Source organism: Hyperolius riggenbachi, chromosome 12 (assembly GCF_040937935.1).
Source record: "Hyperolius riggenbachi isolate aHypRig1 chromosome 12, aHypRig1.pri, whole genome shotgun sequence".
Lineage (NCBI taxonomy): Eukaryota > Metazoa > Chordata > Amphibia > Anura > Hyperoliidae > Hyperolius > Hyperolius riggenbachi.
In genome coordinates this window covers 181,603,724-181,625,440 of record NC_090657.1, presented here as the reverse complement: position 1 = coordinate 181,625,440, position 21,717 = coordinate 181,603,724, and the positions used below count along the sequence as shown (strand labels likewise).

At 48.2% G+C, this 21,717-nt stretch overlaps 1 protein-coding gene across 5 annotated transcripts in view; it reads right to left on the bottom strand.

Annotated features, from left to right (window-relative positions):
• NOL4L (nucleolar protein 4 like) overlaps nucleotides 1–21,717 on the bottom strand; it is a 75,010-nt gene that overhangs the window by 27,696 nt on the left and 25,597 nt on the right. For 2 of the 5 annotated variants that reach the window (XM_068263934.1, XM_068263935.1), the window contains exon 3: nucleotides 3,935–4,200. In XM_068263934.1, the coding sequence (XP_068120035.1) occupies nucleotides 3,935–4,200 (266 nt within the window). Of the gene's footprint in view, nucleotides 1–3,934; nucleotides 4,201–5,212; nucleotides 5,366–8,572; nucleotides 8,783–21,717 lie in introns of those variants that run through there. The other 3 variants (XM_068263937.1, XM_068263936.1, XM_068263938.1) reach the window with 3 other exon arrangements.

Here is a 21,717-nt window from a genome sequence, read left to right as displayed (position 1 = left end):
ACTACTAAAGAGCCAGTGCTCCTAAGGTATGTGATAACTCCAAATCATAACAGCAGAAAACGTTTTGAAAGTTTTGAATGCAGGATTAGCATCTTTATCACTTAATACACTCAGACCAGTTGTTGTTGAAATTTGATTTTTATGGTGACGATACCGCTTTAAAGAGACAGAGAAACCGTGACCAAGAATTGAACTTCATCCCAATCAGTATCTGACACCCCCTTTCCCCATGAGAAATCTTTACCTTTTCACAAACGGATCATCAGGGGGGTCTGTATGACTGATATTGTGGTGAAACCCCTCCCACAGTGTGATGTCAGGACCATGCTGACATCACACTGTGGGAGGCTTGTTGCATTGTGGGAAATAACAGCTGTTTACAGCTGTTTCCAACTGCCTAAAAAGCAAGCAGCATCTCCTTCTACTGACATCACCTGCCAGCAGTAAAAATGTCACCATGTGATAAATGTCATAATGTAAATCAGGGATTTAAAACATTTTACAATGGGCAAACACTGACTAAATCATTTATACATAATTATTGTAAAAATGAAGCACTTTTTTTATTACATTATCTACACTGGAGTTCCTCTTTAAAGAGGAACTCCAGTGAAAATAATGTAATAAAAAAGTGCTTTATTTTTACAATAATTATGTATAAATGATTTAGTCAGTGTTTGCCCATTGTAAAATGTTTTAAATCCCTGATTTACATTCTGACATAACATGGTGACATTTTTACTCTGGGCAGGTGATGTAGCTGCGGCATGTTGGAAACAGCTGTAAACAGCTATTTCCCACAATGCAGCAAGGTTCACAGACAGGAAACTGCCAAGGAATAGATTTCTCATGTAAAAGGGGGTATTAGCTACTGATTGGGATAAAGTTCAATTCTTGGTCAGAGTTTCTCTTTAAGTTCTGTACAGATGCATTGCTAGTCTAGAGGCTAGCGACGGGTTCTGTTGTTATGGGGAGGGATAGAAGTAGGAGATGGTGTGGTGCACAACTGAGTGGGAAGGGTAAGGAAAAGATCAACACCCTGAGTCAGTGCTTGGGTGAGATGATCCGGCAGAAATCTCTTGCCAACGCATTAGGGAGTGTCAGCGGCTACCATATACATGCTACATTTCTGGCAGAGGTGGCTCTGACCACATAGTGTGAGTATGAGGCAATAGCTGCTGCCACTGTAAAAAGATGTAAACACTATACTAGTTACCGTATATACTCGCAAGCAAGCCGAATTTTTGACCCCCAAAAGGGGGGTAAAAAGTTGGGGGGTCGGCTTGCTTGCGAGTCATGTGATAAAGCCCCCACTCCCCCCGCGGCCGCCGCTGCTATTACCTTAGTTTGGCGCCGCTTCTATTCCCCTGTCCTGCTCATATACGGTAATCCATTCCACAGCAGCGCGCCCCACGGCGGCTGCTGTGATGACGGAGGAAACCATAGAGAGCGGCTTCCTGTAACGGCGATGTGTATCGCCGTTACTATGGGAACCGCTCTCTATGGTTTCCTCCGTCATCACAGCAGCCGGCGTGGGGCGCGCTGCTGTGGAATGGATTACCGTATACAAGCAGGACAGGGGAATAGAAGCGGCGCCAAACTAAGGTAATAGCAGCGGCGGCCGCGGGGGGAGGGGCACTATATTAGCTATGCTGGGGCACTATACTAGCTATACTGGGCACTATACTAGCTATACTCGGGCACTATACTAGCTATACTAGGCACTATACTAACTATGCTGGGCACTATACTAACTATGCTGGGACACTATACTAGCTATGCTGGGGCACTATACTAGCTATGCTGGGACACTATACTAGCTATGCTGGGGCACTATACTAGCTATGCTGGGGCACTATACTAGCTATGCTGAGGCACTATACTAACTATACTGGGCACTATACTAGCTATGTTGGGGCACTATACTAGCTATACTGGGCACTATACTAGCTATACTAGGCACTATACTAGCTATACTGGGCACTATACTAGCTATGCTGGGGCACTATACTAACTATACTGGGCACTATACTAGCTATGCTGGGACACTATACTAGCTATACTGGGCACTATACTAGCTATGCTGGGGCACTATACTAACTATACTGGGCACTATACTAGCTATACTGGGCACTATACTAGCTATACTGGGCACTATACTAGCTATGCTGGGGCACTATACTAACTATACTGGGCACCAGACTAGCTATGTTGGGGCACTATACTAGCTATACTGGGGCACTACCTACCCATACTGGGCACTATACTAGCTATACTGGGCACTTTACTACCCATACTGGGCACTATACTAGCTATACCGGGACACACTGGGGGGATCACACGGACAGCATTTCCTACCCCCGGCTTATATGAGGGTCAATCATTTTTTCCTGGTTTTTCAGGTAAAAGTTGGGGGGTCGGCTTATATGCGGGTCGGCTTGCTTGCAAGTATATATGGTATGTGAATGGGGGGGGGTGATATAACCGCTATTGGAGTTACTGGACTTGGGGAGAGGCCAGGGCTATTGTTGGCATTGGTGTTAAATGGAAAGGATATTCTTGTTATTGAGGAGACAGGTATTGCCATTCCATGCTATTAAGGTGGGATATGGATGGCTGTGCTTGTTATAAGGAGGGAGGTGGGCTAAACCTGTAAAAAGGAGGGGAAGACATGTCTATACAACAACCAGAGACTTATATTAACCTGGTCATGTGATCACGTTTACAAATCTTAGCATCTAGATATCCACACTCTGCATACAGCCGTCAGATAGGCTACAGGCTGGGAATAGGGAGGGGTTTTCAGGTAGCTACATATTGGCCTCGATTCATAAAAGTGCCTGCGAGCGGGGAAAGTCGAGCGGGGAAACACCGCTGTCGGTATTTCCGCCTTCAGGGTGGTAATTCATAAAAATGTTGCCTGTTGTGACAGGCGTGCGGAGATACTCCGCTGTAGGCAGGCGTTAGGCTGTCGGGAGACATGCGGAAGCCGGAGAAGCAGGCGGAATCCCTCCGTGCGGTGTTCTCTCTGCAGCTGCTTGGGAGGTCTGTCCCATTCACTGCAACGGATTCCGCACGCTTCTCGCCACATCAGAGGTAGCGGTAATACCCGTCCGCATACCGCTACCTCTAATTTTTATGAATTGACCACTTGTTACTTTTGCTGTGATAATCACCGCGCAAGGCGGTGATTTATCACTTTGCTCGCGAATGTCGGCTTTTCATGCGGAAAAGCCTTTATGAATACAGATCTTGCTGTGTGGTCGGTAAAGTGTGCCGTTTTCTGCATTCCCGCAGTCACAAGACTGGTTTCTGGGTGGAGTCGGTGAGCTTTGGCTTGCAAAGGACCATCCACTGCTCTCTAGATACCCAGCTCCCATCATGCTTTGCAATGTAACAACAGCAAGCATGGCACCTGAAGTAAATTCAGCAGCTATTGATTAATGGTGTCAGAAATCTGGAGGTGTGGATTGGGCAGCAGTGGATTAAACTATTTAGAACTTTAGAGACCAGAAGACACACTTAAAGTTTACAGCAGCAGATGGAGTGCTGTTCCTGCCTGGACTAGGGCTTCAAGGACAACTAAAATGAGAGAGATACTGAGGCTGCCATATTTATTTATAATTAAGCAATACCAGTTGCCCGGCAGCCCTGCTGATCCTCTGCCTCTAATACTTTTAGCCATAGACCCTGAACAAGCATTCAGCAGATTAGATGTTTTATTATATATTATTATACAGTCTGACAAGATTAGCTGCGTGCTTGTTTCTGGCATACTTCAGACACCACTGCAGCCAAATAGACCAGCAGGGCTGCCAGGCAGCTAGTATTGTTTAAAAGGAAATAAATATGGCAGCCTCCATATTCTTCTCACTTTGGTTGTCCTTTAAATGTGCGTTCTGCATCCTTCACAAGAGGGCTGAACGGCACCTACCTCAGATGTAGCTTTGATGGCGTATTTGCCACGGTTCCGCAGTGCCTCGGCGTCGGAGGGATATGGTGGGACCCCGAGAGAAGGCTGGACCTTGTCGCTGAGGTTCATGGGTTGTTCATCGGATGTAGCGGCCAGTTCCAGGGCAGGACCAGGAGTGTTGCCATTCATGTCAGGTAGCGAGCAGTTCAGGGTGGAGCTGGCGGGGGCAGTGGACGGGTTGGCTACAGAATATACGTTCCCGTTACAGCTCTCCGAGGACGACTCATCTGAAAGAAACACTGAGAGTCAGTCATGTTTCTCCAACACATCATCATCAACCATACCTGACAACTAATGCTCTACAAGCTGACGAGAGGACCCACAACACAAAACTCGGATAACATAGCTATTCAAGTGGACTTAAAGTGCACCTGAACTCTTGACAAAACAGAAGGAAAGCATAGAGAAATGCACCCTGTATGTATTTAGAGAGTTTAGCCTGTCTAATTTCCCCTCATCTGTGCCTAAGCACAAGTGTAATTTGATCTTGCAGCTGAGTCAGCTGACTGCTACGGCAGAGGAGCGAATTTGTAAACACAGGATGTTACCTATGTCTGCTTCCATGAAAGCAGGAAGTAGGCACACTGCAGATTTATTGCAGGATTTGTTAGAATTTGTTGTTGGATTAAGATTAGTATGCTGTTATCTTTTAGAGCAGAGAGGACGTTCTGAGTTCAGGTCCATTAAACAGGAACTGTAGTAAAAATAACATAGTGAATAAAATTAATTCTTTTTTTTTTTTTTTTACAATATTCATTTTTTTTAATTATTATTTAGTGTTTGCCCCCCTGTAACGTTTTTCCTCTTAGGAAATCTCAGCGGAATGTTTGTTTAGTGACAGTTCTATGCACAGCCGGGGATACTGCTTGCTTGGTAGAGCAGGATTATCCACCAGGCGACCTAGACAGGTGCTTGGGGCCTAGTGGGTGTCAGGGGCCCCATGCCATCTTCTTTGACACCTTTCCACTTCAGCTTACCACCACAAGGGGGCCCCAAATATACTGCCTTGCCTAGAGCCCTATTACACCTTAATCCATTTCTGTTGCTTGGGAGTCAGATACAGCCGTAATTTCCCATAATGCAACGAGGATCACATGGTCATGACATCACACTGTGGGAGGGGTTTCACCACAATATCAGCCATACAGACCCCCCCCCCCCCACCCCCCCCCCCCCCCAATAGATCTATTATAGAAAAGGGAAAGATTTCTTGTGGGAAAGGGGTTATCAGCTACTGACTGAGATGAAGCTCAATCCGGGGTTAAAATTCCTCTTTACGCCAGGCGACAGAGAGGAGGTGTGGTACCCAGAAAATGGGTTGTCTCAGCATTTCCCATATACACAGTAAGGGGAGTTCCTGTGATGCGTCTCCTTCAGTGATCAGCTGAAACTGCCAGTCAACACAGGGGATCATGGGAAATGTAGTCCTGTTTCCAACAGTTAGTAAAGAAGACAGCATCCAACACTTCCAGTTGCTGGATAGTGTACAGGGTAAGGGCACTGCCTCACTAACATTGCTGCTGTCTATAGAGCTCTCCTAGTGGCTGCAGCTCTGGCACTTTGAGTCCACCAGGAGAAAAGCACAATATAAAAGTTAAGATTGTCAATACGTTTTAAAGGGTCACTTATCAGAGGACGGTCAGGATTCTGCATGGGAGGCTTTTCATGAAGTCAGAGTTCCTTCTCAGTTCAGCTCTACAGAACATGGCTGAGGTTTTCTGGGACTTGTAGTTCCTCAACAAGCCTTTTTATTGGTGCCTTTCCTGTCTGGACCCTCTCTCTAAATGAAGTTGGTCAATAGATGGACTTCATCCACATCTGATATTTTATTCAAGGGTGGATGCTGACGGGATGAGCCATAGGTTGGGTTTGGCTACCGGTAGTGACAGATCTCTGGCAGGCTAAAACACAACGTTAAATGAATGGACAAGCCTGCAGTAGGATTGGGAAACCCTCCCCCCTACCTCAGGATGGCTGTGACAGATGGGTGGAGATGGGAGCTCAGTGTGGAGATCTCACCTCTAGAGTCCAGGAGAAACATACAAAGCCGGGAATGAGCTGGAAGACTGGAAGGCTGAGCTGGAAGAGTGAGTGCCAGTTAGAAAATACCCAGCACTCTGGCTCCATATCCTGCTGACTGTTACAACTGTCATCAGCGCAAGCCCCAGGGATGCTCCCCAGCTGCAGCAGACATTAGAGGAGGAGGACTGCAAGGTGAAATCTGCACCCTCCACTCTGATTTATGCAGGTCGGAGATAAAGTAGGCCAGTCCTCTCAGCAGCCCATCACATCTCCTTCGTTCACTTGAAGAATGAAACCTGACTGCTCTACTCCAGTTCCTTAAATCACCCCGTGTATAAGGGCCAGAGATGTTCCAGCAGCCAATCAGATCCCAGCGCTCCTTATATAGCCTTAAAAGGAACCAGAGGTGGTAGACATATGGAGGCTGCCATATTTATTTCCTTTTAAGCAATACCAGTTGCCTGCAAGCCCTATTGATCTGTTAGGCTGCAGTAGTGTCTGAATCACACCAGAAACAAGCATGCAGCTAATCTTGTCAGGTTTCAGTCAGAATCTCCTGACCTGCATGCTTATTCAGGGTCTATGGCTAAAAGTATTAGAGGCAGGGGATCAGCAGGACAGCCAGGCAACATATATTGTTAAAAAGCAAATAAATACAGCAGCCTTCATATCCCTTTTACTTCAGGTTCCCTTCAGGCTAGGTACACACAATGAGATTTTCTGGAAGATTTACTGTCAGATCGATTATTTCCAACATTTATTTATTTATTGTATTTATAAAGCGCCAACATATTAGTTTAGGTTACAGATAATATTTAGGGGTGACATACAGCAAAATGACAATAAAGGAATACAAGAAAGACCACAGTATGAGTATGAGGTAATGCTTAGTCGCTGGAGGGGAGCATGGAGATTAGGCAAGTTAGGTTCACTCAGATGCCTAGCATGGGTTTAAAGTAATGGAGGTGCATGATCAGGTAGGACACAAAAGGAGGAGGATCCTGCCCAAAGGCTTACAATCTTGAGGGAGAGGTAAGGACACGAAAGGTAGGGGTCCAGAGTTCAGCTGTGGGTTTAGAGCACTTGAGAGGGATAGTAGGCCAGAGTGAAAAGGTGAGTTTTGAGGACTTTCTTGAAGATGTTGAAGGAGGGGACTGCCCTAATGGGTGGAGGTAGGGAGTTCCATAGTGTTGGAGCAGCTGTTGAGAAGTCCTGGAGGCGTGCATGGGACTGGGTGATGCGGGGGGGGGGGGGGGAGTTAGGCGAAGTTCATTGGAAAAGCGGAGTGAGTGGCTAGGTGTGTACCTCTGAGTAAGATCGGAAATGTAGGTTGGACAGGTTTTGTGGACAGATTTGTAGGTCAGACACAGTATCTTGAATCTGATTCTGGACTGGATAGGAAGCCAGTGGAGGTATTCTAGGAGGGGATCTGCCGTGGTGGAGCGATGGGAGCAGTGGATAATTCTGGCTGCCGCATTCATGATGGACTGCAATGGGGCTATTCGGGTCATAGGGAGACCAGACAGCAGGGCATTGCAGTAGTCAAGGCGGGAAATTATGAGGGCATGGATGAGGAGTTTGGTGGTGGCAGAGGTTAGGAAAGGGCGAATCTTACAGATGTTACGAAGGTGGAAGTTGCAGGACTTTGTGAGGTTTTGGATGTGGGGAGTGAAGGAGAGTGCGGAGTCCAGGGTGACACCCAGACAGCGGGCTTGAGAGGTAGGGTGAATGGTAGTGTGGTTAACAGTGACATGCACATCCGGGAGGTTCATGGATGGCTGGGGTGGGAAGATCATAAATTCTGTTTTGTCTAGATTTATTTTCAGGAACCTGGCGGACATCCAGGAGGAGATGGCTGATAGGCAGGAGGAGACCTTGTCCATGGTAGTGGTGGATCTGTCAGGGGTGTGGAGGTAGATCTGGGTATCATCTGCATACAGATGATAGTTAAAACCCATGGAGGAGATAACCTTGCCAATGGAGGATGTGTATAGGGTGAACAGTAGGGGGCCAAGGACCGAACCGTGGGGGACTCCCACCGAGAGGTGGTTGGGGGTGGACGAGGACTCATTGAAGGCGGTCGTGAAGGAGCGGTTGGAGAGGTAGGATGAAAGCCAGGACAGGGCGAGATCGTGAATGCCCATGGACTGGAGGGACTGGAGGAGTAGGGGATGATCTACTGTGTCAAAAGCTGCTGAAAGGTCAAGGAGGAGGAGAATGGAGTATTTACCTTCAGCTTTAGCGAATGCTAGGTCATTGACCACTTCAACATGTCTGATCTGATTTCCGATCGATTCTCCATAGAAGTGAAAGGAAAATCATTCGGAAATCAGATCGGACATGTTAGAAATAAACGATCTGACAGTAAATCTGTCCAAAAATTTCGTAGTGTGTACCAGGCATCAAACCCTACTAAGGTAAAAGAATTTAAAAATTGCACAAATTAACACACAGCCGGGCTAGCGCTCACTGGTTTAGCACTGCTCTGCAAATTATGATCATTGCCTTCCTTCGATTTGCAAAGCATAGTGAAGTTTGCAATTCCCCCCCCCCCCCCCCCCCTTTCTTTCCAGGCACCTGCCCTTCCTTTTCAGCTGGAACCTTGGCTCTGTAGTCTAGTCTCCTTGAGCCGAACTCTCATAAAATAATGCTAGGGGGCATGTAATCACGATATCATCTTCTTTCTCCCCAAAGTAGGTAGGTGTAGTCAGAAGACAGGAATTCTGATGACTGGAGGCAGGGGCTTCTGCTAGCCAGAGGGAGGGCATATCACATAACAGGCTACAATCACTATGTCCCTTACTCTGAAATGCTCCGCCCCCCATTTACTTCCTAGTTTTTCTTGGTAGTCATGACATCCCTGCTGTTTACAACTGCCAATGTGGACTGTAGGGGCAGCAGGCCGCAGCAGCCAGATCTCTAACAAAATAAGCATATCGTGTTTCTGGAGTATTTGGCATGCTCCTCAGTAGGGATGGTCAATGAGAAACAAATAATTCTGAGTTGATGCAGGATTAAGCAAATCTTGCATGCAAAGTTATACAGCTTGAAAATGAACAAACTGAATCCTGCTAAGGTCAGATGCAAGGAGCTAGTGTAGTTGAGGGGACCCAGTGGGAAACCTCATAAACCAACGGCCGCTCATGCCACGGGGAAACACTAACGCTAAAATTGCACACCAGCACCCTGCCCCCTGGCTTCGGACACAGCATTCAATTTGGCTACCGCCTCCACTTCCACAACTTTACTAAACCTAATTAGGTTGGTGGCATGGATAGTGTTTCCTGTTGTGTCCCCTTCTTTTCCTCAAATTAATGGTCGCAACCGTATTGCCACAAGCAGGAAGCGGCAGTGTGTCCCGCTACTAAACTTGTGCCAAGTTTTATTTGTCCATTTTCAAGCTAAATAAATTAGCATACAAAATGTGCATAATCCTGCTACAACTCAGAATTTTTTGCCTCTCATCATCCCTACTCCTCAATACTTTAGAACCCTTCCCACCCACAAGGATCACTGCCTTTTTATTAAGCCCTTACTCACAAGGGATCAATGTAAACAAACTAAAAGCGGGAAAGCCAGAGGGGCGCGCCACTGACATATTCAAGTCAGAGAGTGTTTATAAATTGGCGCTAATCTACTTTAGGGGACCCAGCAAGAAACCTCATAGGGAAATTCAGCAAACGTGATTGGGTGGATGGCACCCTCTTGAACTGCTAGCTTTCCAATAGGTTGTAGTAAATACGCCCACACTATTTGGCCAATCACAATGCTTTGTGCAATAACAGGTTGCTGTGATTGGAGAACTATTCCCTATGAGGTGTCCTGCTGGGTCCCCTAAAGCAGATAAGCACTTTATAATTGAGTACTGACCATAGCGGTTCACGCACAACAAATCAGGAATCTGAAGATTTTCTAAAATGAATAGGTGACTGGGTTCAGTGATAATTTCTGGGCCCGGAGTGGGTCTTTAAAGTGAACCTGAACCAATTAAAATTATTTAAAATAAACACATGATGCGCCTGCAAATTAATATTACATACTTACCTTGCCATCTGTTCCTCTCAGAAGCTCACCATGTTTCTTCTAACAACGATTCCTTCCAGTTCTGACAAGATTTTGTCAGAAATAAAATACCTCAGTTGCTATCAGTTATATATCAGTTGCTGTCAGTTATAACTGAAAGGAAAACTGATGTGCAAGGTACTGTCCATGTTTCCCTATGGCTCACGTAAGCGATATTACAATTTAACAGAGTGCTGACCAGGAAGCTGTTATGAGGTAATGGCCATTTTCAAAATGGAGGACAGAGAATTCCATTGATCACAGTGGGCAAATAGGAGGGGGAAGAGGAGAAAGTATGATATGTTCATTTTGACTTTTCATTTTCAGTTCAGATTTGCTTTAAGGGCCGCCGTTCGTTCACACATGGGCGGGTTGCCTCGCGGTGTGCTGAGCGCAGGAGAGAGGTGGCGAGCCCGCCAGGGGTGTGTGGCAAGGTACTAAACGCGGATCCGCTGCCATCCAGGTCAGAGAAGAGATCTGTGTTTGGTAACATGAATCATCTTCACAGATTGCAGGATGAGACACGGCTCTGATGAGATTAGGGCCAGCACTCGCCTCACACACACATACAGAGCACTCATTTGTGCTCCGGAGGGGATTTGGCTAATTCTGGAATAGACGGACTGCAAAGGATTAATTCCTAGAGGCTGTGAATGTCCAGGATCCAAGGAGGGAGAGGGAAGGAAAAGAGGGGGAGGGGAAATCCAGGGGAATCCAGAACAGGGACGGGAACGCTGTCCTCTAACTGTCATCTCAGTGGTAGAGCGAGTCGGACCCCCGGACATACACATAGGAGAGGCCGATAAACCTACATTACTGGCTGCTCTATAGGACAGGCTCTCCAACTAGCATTCAGGGAGGAATATTTAACCCAAACTGAACATTAAAAGCTGGAAGGGGGGGTGACCTTTCCCAGCGCACGGAAGACTTCCTCTCTAGCGACATTATAGAAGAACACCACTGCTGTTTCTAATGGACATGTCTTCCATTTTTAGAGGAAAATTCTGCTTTCATTAAAGGAAACCAGAGCTGATCACATATAAAAGTTTTATACATACTTGGGGCTACCTCCAGCCCCATGCACTCAGATCGCTCCCACGCCGCTGTCCTCAGTCTTCTCCCTCTCGGTACCGGGTCCCATAACTTCAGCCAGTCGCGGCCAGTCTGAGAAATGCGTTCTTTGCATATCTCTCCATCAGCTGTCAGAGAGATATGCAGAGGGCGCACTTCTTTTACGCAGATTGGCTGAAGTTATGGGACCCGGTACCAAGAGGGAGAAGACTGAGGACAGTGGAGTGGGAGCAATCCGTGCGGGATAGGGCTGGAGGAAGCCCCAGGTATGTATAAAACTCTTATATGTTATCAGCTCTGGTATACTTTAAGGTGGCCATACATCTCTCGATTGGTGGTCGATTTGATAATTATTATCGAAGCAGGCTGAAATTGGTTGCATGCACTAATCGGACATGCTGCAAGATGTCGGGCAATCATGGTCGATCAGGTGCACAGCGGTAACTGCGAGCGTTATAAGGATGAGCGCAAAACCCCTTTTATTGTATAAATGTGCCCCCTTGTGTACATTTATACAATACCTGTCCTTTGTCACCCACCGCGCTGGTGCCCCTCCGTCTTCGTATAGCACGAGGTGCCTGTGTGACGCCCAGGCCAATTCCTGAGAGATTTCATGCTGAAATGAATTGCGGATCGGCTTACGGTGTATGGACAGCCTAGCGATGTCTCTCCGATCAGGTTTGATTAGAGAGAGATTTGTCTCTTGGCCAAATCTGCCCATTGTCGCTAGATATATGGCTACCTTTATAATACTGACAGAAATATAGATGGGTGCTCTGTGTCCTCCCCAGAATTTTTTTACCGCCAGGTGGAATCAAAAAGTAGATGGATTTCACTTACCTGGGGCTTCTGCCAGGCCCCTGCCACCACCCTGTGCCTGCGCCGGTACTCAACAATCCTCCGGTCCCCCGCCGCAGCTCATTTTCACTTTCGCTGACGTGCAAGTCGACGGCCACTGTGCCTGGGCGGCCCTGGTCATGCTCGTCCTCGTTCACACTCCTGCCGCCGGGAGCGTCCTGCGCAGTATAGATTTTCTCGCACGATTACGGGAGCGCAGACAAGGACGCATGTGGCCAGGGCCGTGCAGGCACAGTGGTCGGCAACTGAAGATAGAGAAACTAAGCCACGGCGGGGGACCGGAGGATCGTTGAGTACCGACACGGGCACAGGGCGGCTGCAGGGGGCTGACAGAAGCTCCAGGTAAGTGAAACTTTTTTTTAAAATCAGTACAGGTTTTCTTTAAATAAAAAGTAGCCGGGTGTGGCACGGGGAATTCAGAGCTGGCGCAACTTTGCTTACAGCATTGGAGGAGGATGAGGAGGAGAGCTGATGACAGCCGGGTGCTGACCAAAATTAGCCGGATGGAGCACCCAAAGGAGGAGGAGCTGCAAAGATCATTTTGTAATATAACCCTAATTTCAGGGGGTAAAGTCTAGCAGGTTGGGCAAGGCTGGATTTACAACTCAGAGGCCTGTAGGCTCAGGCGTTCCAGAGCTCTAAACTCTGCCCCTGAACAAAAAAACATTGTATGGCAGGAGATGGATAGTCTCCCTAGGTGCAGCGATCAGGCGTGATGTTAAGCTGGGCAGCTCTGTATCCACTGTAGTACAAAGATAAGAACAGAAAACAGCGCTCTCAGCTATTGTGTAAATATGGTGTAGGGCCCTATCCAGGACAGGTCTCACCTCCTTAGGATGTGGCTGTGCTTGGATAACAGCCTGTAGTAGCGTTTGTCCCACTTGGTAGCCGGGGACCAGGCTCTCAGGCTGCAGTGGTGGAGGTGCACGTGCTTCCCTCTGGCAGCGGCGGTGATGGTATCCCCAGCATGTCTTCCTGACTTGCAAGGCGGCCGCAATGGGGAGCAGTACGCTGTACGTAGTGGTCACTAGCACACAGACGTTTCACAGAGGTCCTCGGGACCTGATGAAACAAAGGGAGGACCTCTGTGAAGCGTCTGTGAATAAAAGCGATTTACTTTACCTATGATTCTGCGCTGTCCACAGCATCTGTGCTGTCCACAGCATATGCTGCAAGCAACCTAGCGGCAGTGCAACGTTCTTATTCAGCAGCTATCGCTCCCTGAGGTTTTACAACTTCCACACTCTGTGAGCTAGCAACCACTGAGTAGAGCGTACTGCTCCCCATTGCGGCAGCCTTGCAAGCCTGGAATACATGCTGAGGATACCATCACCACCGCTGCCAGAAGGAAGCACGTGCACCTCCACCACTGCAGCCTGAGAGCCTGGTCCCTGGCTACTAAGTGGGACAAACGCTACTACAGGCTGTTATCCAAGCACAGCCACATCCTAAAGGCGCGTACACACGCCATACCGCCGGCAACGACGGGTCCGTCAGACCCTCCCGCAGACGTTCAGCCGACAATAGCACGTGTGTACGCGCTGTCGGCAGACTGATGAGGTTGTTTTTGAGCGGATCATTCAGAAACACCCTTATCAGTCTGCCGACCGCGCGTACACACATGCTACAAGTAAAAATATTATAAGCTCTAACCTCTGCCTTATGTCACTATCTTTCCTTAGAATCTTACACTCTAATCACTGTCTCATGTCATCCTTGGTGACATGAGACAAGGATAAGGGTGTAAGTGCCTGAGGTCAGTGATATGAGGCAAGAATTAAACTGTAAGCTCCTGAGGTCAGTGATCTGAGGAGGGGCCGCCTCTCTCTTACATAAGGCGCCTGTAGGCACGTACCTACTGTGCCTTATGGAGAATCTGGCCCTGAGGTTGGGGCGGTGCCTTTTCTCATTACAACGGATCTGGACAGATCCCATAACATAGGATCCGCCAATATGTCTGTTAGTCCTTTATGGTCTTTTCAAAGGTGCCCATAAACGCCACAATTTTCTTATGCAAAAAGCATACTGATCCAATAATAACAGAGGGATTGGTTGAACGTAGAAGGTGTTCATTGTTGTCAATCGACCACAAACAATCACATAATCGAGCGTTTTCCCTGCCAGCGTTTTATAATCTTTTCCTTCTCGTGCATTCTGTCTCCTCTATCAGTAACAGGGCAACAGCACTGTGTGTCTATCACATATTTGTTTTATCTAGGTTGGTGGTCATACAATTATTATTGTTGTTTCTGTGCAATCTGCTAGAAATCGATGCCCTAACATTCAGTCTGCGATGATCCTGGGCCAGGCGGATGCGTTCCTCCACATTGCCTATGGGGAAGAGCATCCGCTCCTGGCTCAAGCAGGACTATGGCGGACCAACGAAGCGGTCAATACACTTTCCGCACCCGCTGGCCGCACATGGTCCCAGCTGCAGGTGGAAACAGAGCCTTCACGCATTAGAGCCAGTCAATCAGCAGGACTGCCAGGCAACTGGTATTGTTTAAAAGCAGGAAAATATGTCTGCCTCCATATCCCTCTCACCTCAGCTGTGCTTTAACTATCGATCACCAAACTGGTGACACATGGTCAGCTTACAGAGAACCAAGAATTGAACTACATCCCAATCAGTAGCTGATACCCCCTTTTACATGAGAAATCTATTCCTTTTCTCAAACGGATCATCAGGGGGCTCTGTATGGCTGATATTGTGGTGAAACCCCTCCCACAGTGTGATGTCAGTGCCTCGCAGCTCTGAGGTCCTGTCATAACACTGTGGGAGCCTTCTTGCATTGTGGGAAATAACAGCTATTATTATTTTTTATTTATATAGCGCTAACATCTTCCGTAGCGTTTCCATACAAAACAAATAATGGGGAACAAATATACATAAGAAAGAAAACAGCTGTTTAAAAAGCTGTTTCCAACTGCCGAAAAAGCAAGCAGCATCTCCATCCAGTGACATCACCTGCCAGCAGTAAAAATGTCACCATGTGATAAATGTCAGAATGTAAATCAGGAAAAGGAAAGATTTTACAATGGGCACACACTGACAATCATTTATACATTCAGTAATTATTGTAAAAATTAAGCATATTACATTATTTTCACTGGAGTTCTTCTTTAAGGGACCACTATCGTGAAAAAAAGTAGGCAGTTAAAATCTGACAGAACCGATTGCTTTTGGGCCAGTCCATCTCCTCACGGAGGATTCTCAGGATTTTCTTTGTTTTCAACAGCATTTCCTGAACAGCAGTTTAACTGCCAAAATAGTAAGATACCAGCCAGCCTCCCTAATCACTTGCACATGATTTTGTCAGTTAGACTTTGCAGCTGATGTTCAGGAAATGCTGCTGAAAACAAAAAAAACCCTGAGGAACCCCCATGAGGATATGGACTGACCCACAACCTGTCAAGTTCTGATTTTAACTGCTTACCATTTTTTCCACGATAGTGACCCATTAAAGAAAACCTGTAACGTCAAAAAAAGTCCCCTGGGGGGTACTCACCTCGGGAGGGGTAGGCCTCAGGGTCTCAATGAGGCTTCCCACACCGTTCTCCGTCCCTCGGGGGTCTCACTGCAGCCCTCCAAACAGCAGGGATGTAAATATTTACCTTCCCGGCTCCTGCACAGGCGCTCTGGCGACTCCGAAGTAGGCGGAAATACCTGATCGCCGTCGGGTCTGCTCTACTGCGCAGGCGCAAGTCTCCGGCGCCTGCGCAGTAGAGCGGACCTGACTGAGATCAGGTATTTCCGCCTACTTCAGAGCCGAAAGCCGCAACAGCGCTGGAGCCTGGAAAGGTAAATATTGAACAGGCTGTTGGGTCTGTTGGGCCGCTGTTCAGAGGGCTGCAGCGAGACCCCCGTGGGACAGAGGACGCCTCATTAGGATCCTGAGGCTTCCCCCTCCCGAGGTGAGTACCCCCAGGGGAATTTTTTGATCTTACAGAGTCTCTTTAATGAGGGTTTTTTATTTGTGGAGGCCTCCTACCACTATCCCCAACAGCCTGGCTGTCCTGAAGAGACTCGGCACTTCACTATATGGACACTCCCTGTCAGTCCAAAGACAACCATCCTGCTGGATGCCGAGGCGCAGAGCTACCACAGACGCTTGTTTCCAGAGTCTCCTCACACAAAGAAGAGGGGACCTTCTGTGAGGAGAGGAGGAATCCGTGGGGAAAATACCCTCACCCTGAGAGGAACCGGAACTGACACAGACTCACTCCAAAATAATGTCCATTCACCCTTCTCCATGCATTCCTAATAACCACCCACTCCTGTCACAACTTTTCCCTGGCTATGGCTAGGCTGAGATTACTCTCTGCTCAGTGAAAATGAATTTCAGAGAGAGGGAGAGTGTCTGTCTTCCAGGGAGAGGGAAGGGAGGATGGGGGTCTGCCATACTGCGCAGGCCGGGAGGAGGGGGGCTGAGGCAGGAGACGCTCCCCTCCCCCATTTTCTTCTTTCACAGAATCTCAATTGATTTTACAAAGATTAAGCTGCATTATCCCTGCCAGTCCCACACTGTACATCCTCCCAGCCCAACCCTGTGAGGTGACACTAAAATGACAGTGTGCCTATGCTTAGCAACTGGAGGATGTCACACACTGAGGTGACACCAAAATGACAGTGTGCCTATGCTCAGCAACTGCAGGATGTCACATACACACGGTTGGTTCACACTTGTTTAAAACAAAAAAAAAAAATGTATCCGTGGCTCCGGTTTGCTTTTTGGCCTGGATCAAAACCGGAGCCACGGATACCAATGTTTAAAATAGCGGCCGTCTTCACACACTTTAAAAAACGGGTTCGAAAAACTGAACGGAGAGTCCGGATTTGCAGGTTTTTCACGGACCCCGGATATACAGAGGGGTAGTGAAAGGCTACACAAAAACAGATTTCCCTCTACACAGAGAACATTTGCACACAAAACAGAGGCAAAAACGGATTGCCTACTGCCTGCTCCTCCCCTCAACATCATCTCCTATCCAATAGAAACACACAAGAAGAAAGGACATACGTTTAAACGGACTGGAAACGTATACTGCCACACTGCTGATCACTGTACATCTGCTGCCACACTGCTACCCACTGTACATCCGCTACCACTCTGCTCCTCACTGTACATCCACTACCACTCTGCTCCTCACTGAAAATCCGCTAACACTCTGCTCCTCATTGTACATCCGCTACCCCACTGCTACCCACTGTACATCCACTACCACTCTGCTCCTCACTGTACATCCGCTACCCCATTGCTCCTCACTGTACATCCACTACCACTCTGCTCCTCACTGTACATCCGCTACCACACTGCTCCTCACTGTACATCCACTACCACTCTGCTCCTCACTGTACATCCACTACCACTCTGCTCCTCACTGCACATCTGCTACCACACTGCTCCTCACTGTACATCCACTACCACACTGCTCCTCATTGTACATCCGCTACCACTCTGCTACCCACTGTACATCCGCTACCACACTGCTCCTCACTGTACATGCGCTACCACACTGCTCCTCACTGTACATCCACTACCACTCTGCTCCTCACTGAAAATCCGCTAACACTCTGCTCCTCATTGTACATCCGCTACCACACTGCTACCCATTGTACATCCGCTACCACACTGCTCCTCACTGTACATCCACTACAACTCTGCTCCTCACTGTACATCCACTACCCCACTGCTCCTCACTGTACATCCGCTACCACACTGCTCCTCACTGTACATCCGCTACCACACTGCTCCTCACTGTACATCCGCTACCACACTGCTCCTCATTGTACATCCGCTACCACACTGCTCCTCACTGTACATCCGCTACCACACTGCTCCTCACTGTACATCCACTACAACTCTGCTCCTCACTGTACATCCACTACCCCACTGCTCCTCACTGTACATCCGCTACCACACTGCTCCTCACTGTACATCCTCTACCACACTGCTCCTCACTGTACATTCACTACCCCACTGCTCCTCACTGTACATCGGCTGCCACACTACTCCCCACTGTACATCCGCTGCCACACTGCTGATCACTGTACATCCACTACCACACTGCTGATCACTGTATATCCGCTACCACTCTGCTCCTCGCTGTACATCCGCTACCACACTGCTCCTCACTGTACATCCGCTACCACACTGCTCCTCACTGTACATCCGCTACCACACTGCTCCTCACTGTACATCCGCTACCACTCTGCTCCTCATTGTACATCCGCTACCCCACTGCTACCCACTGTACATCCGCTACCACACTGCTCCTCACTGTACATCCACTACAACTCTGCTCCTCACTGTACATCCACTACCACACTGCTCCTCACTGTACATCCACTACAACACTGCTCCTCACTGTACATCCGCTACCACACTGCTCCTCACTGTACATCTGCTACCACACTGCTCCTCATTGTACATCCGCTACCACACTGCTACCCACTGTACATCCGCTACCACACTGCTCCTCATTGTACATCCGCTACCACACTGCTCCTCACTGTACATCCACTACAACTCTGCTCCTCACTGTACATCCACTACCCCACTGCTCCTCACTGTACATCCGCTACCACACTGCTCCTCACTGTACATCCGCTACCACACTGCTCCTCACTGTACATCCACTACCACACTGCTCCTCACTGTACATCCACTACAACTCTGCTCCTCACTGTACATCCGCTACCACACTGCTCCTCACTGTACATCCACTACAACACTTCTCCTCACTGTACATCCACTACCACACTGCTCCTCACTGTACATCCACTACCACACTGCTCCTCACTGTACATCCACTACAACTCTGCTCCTCACTGTACATTCACTACCCCACTGCTCCTCACTGTACATCCGCTGCCACACTACTCCCCACTGTACATCCGCTACCACACTGCTCCTCACTGTATATCCGCTGCCACACTGCTGATCACTGTACATCCACTACCACACTGCTGATCACTGTATATCCGCTACCACTCTGCTCCTCGCTGTACATCCGCTACCACACTGCTCCTCACTGTACATCCGCTACCACTCTGCTCCTCATTGTACATCCGCTACCCCACTGCTACCCACTGTACATCCGCTACCACACTGCTCCTCACTGTACATCCACTACAACTCTGCTCCTCACTGTACATCCACTACCACACTGCTCCTCACTGTACATCCACTACAACTCTGCTCCTCACTGTACATTCACTACCCCACTGCTCCTCACTGTACATCCGCTACCACACTGCTCCTCACTGTACATCCGCTACCACACTGCTCCTCACTGTACATCCGCTACCACACTGCTCCTCACTGTACATCCGCTACCCCACTGCTCCTCACTGTACATCCGCTACCACACTTCTCCTCACCGTACATCCGCTACCACACTGCTCCTCACCGTACATCCGCTACCCCACTGCTCCTCACTGTACATCCGCTACCCCACTGCTCCTCACTGTACATCCGCTACCACACTGCTCCTCACCGTACATCCGCTACCACACTGCTCCTCACCGTACATCCGCTACCACACTGCTCCTCACTGTATATCCGCTGCCACACTGCTGATCACTGTACATCCACTACCACACTGCTGATCACTGTATATCTGCTACCACTCTGCTCCTCGCTGTACATCCGCTACCACACTGCTCCTCACTGTACATCCGCTACCACTCTGCTCCTCGCTGTACATCCGCTACCACACTGCTACCCACTGTACATCCGCTACCACACTGCTCCTCACTGTACATCCACTACAACTCTGCTCCTCACTGTACATCCACTACCCCACTGCTCCTCACTGTACATCCGCTACCACACTGCTCCTCACTGTACATCCGCTACCACTCTGCTCCTCGCTGTACATCCGCTACCACACTGCTACCCACTGTACATCCACTACCACACTGCTCCTCACTGTACATCCACTACAACTCTGCTCCTCACTGTACATCCACTACCCCACTGCTCCTCACTGTACATCCGCTACCACACTGCTCCTCACTGTACATCCGCTACCACTCTGCTCCTCACTGCACATCCGCTACCACACTGCTCCTCACTGTACATCCACTACCACTCTGCTCCTCATTGTACATCCGCTACCCTACTGCTACCCACTGTACATCCGCTACCACACTGCTCCTCACCGTACATCCACTACCACTCTGCTCCTCACTGTACATCCGCTACCACACTGCTCCTCACTGTACATCCACTATATATGCACTATACAGCTTATTCTTGTATTAAAAAACAGTAGCAACACCCACCTGTAGTAAATTTCAGTGAAAGTGGGCAGAGCACAAAACTGCCAATCACATTTCAGCCATTCATCTCAAATGGGAAAATGTAAACTGCAGCCATTCTTAGACTGTTAATGGCAGGGTTCTCAAAGTTTTCACACTTGGTCACTGGGTGACTGGGATTAATATTCAGTTAAGTGGGTGGAGCCTACAATAGCCAATCAAAATTTCCCATTGATTTTCAAGGGGAATATTTAAATTGCTGCCATTTTTACACTGTTAATAGCAGAGGCATCAAACCTGCTACAGTTGGTCACTGGGTGACTGGGGTTCAAATTCAGAAAATGAATTACCGTATTGATGCAAAGGACCCCAAAGCTCACAAGCTTGGTCACAGATTGACTGTGTATCAAGGTTACAAAAAGTGGCCGAACCCACAACAACCAAATGCATACCGGAGCCAGGTCTTCAGCTAGTAAATACTAAATAATAATAAAAACCTCTGATTGCACATGAAGTACATTCCAGCAATGACACAGGATGATCTCTGTCTGCACCAGCTAAAAACACAAGCAGCTACACAGGATGGTGTGATTGTGCTACCTGTAAACACTCAGTAGTGATATAGGACAGTCAGCATTACAGAGGGGGGGTATCTGAAGGCATCACTTGTGATCACTTAGCGAGACAGCATGGACTGCACAACCTCTAAGCACTTAAAGAGACACTGAAGCGAAAAAAAATATATGATATAGTGAATTGGTTGTGTACTATGAATAATTACTGGAAGATTAGCAGCAAAGAAAATATTCTCATACTTTTATTTTCAGGTATATAGTGTTTTTTCTAACATTGCATCATTCTATAATATGTGCAGATTACACAACACTCAGCATTCAAAATGAGTCTTTCAGAGCAGTCTGTGAAGTAATGACCTCTCCTCTAGCAGAGGAAAAGTAAATAGTCCAGGAACAGCTGAGATAATAAAAGTCAGATAACAGCCCTCTCCACCACTAAAGGTAGCCATACACTGGTCGATTTGCCATCAGATTCGACCAACTGACAGATCCCTATCTGATCAAATCTGATCAGAGAGGGATCGTATGGCTACCTTCACTGCAAACAGATTGTGAACCGATTTCAGCCTGAAACCGTTCACAATCTGTTGTGGTGGTGGTGGTGCTGCCGCCGCGCCCGCCCGCATGTTTACCTGCTCCGCCGGCGCGACTCTAGTCCCCCGGTCACCGCTGCTCTGTCTCTGCTCTGGTCTCCGGCCCCGGCATGCTTTACTTCTTCCTGCCCGGCAGGAAGTTTAAACAGTAGAGCGCCCTCTACTGTTTAAACTTCCTGCCGGACAGGAGGAACTGAAGCATGCCGGAGACCAGCGCGGACACGGAGCAGCGGTGACCGGGGGTAGTCGTGCCAGCGGAGCAGGTAATGTATGCGGCTCTATTGCGTCGGTCGTCGG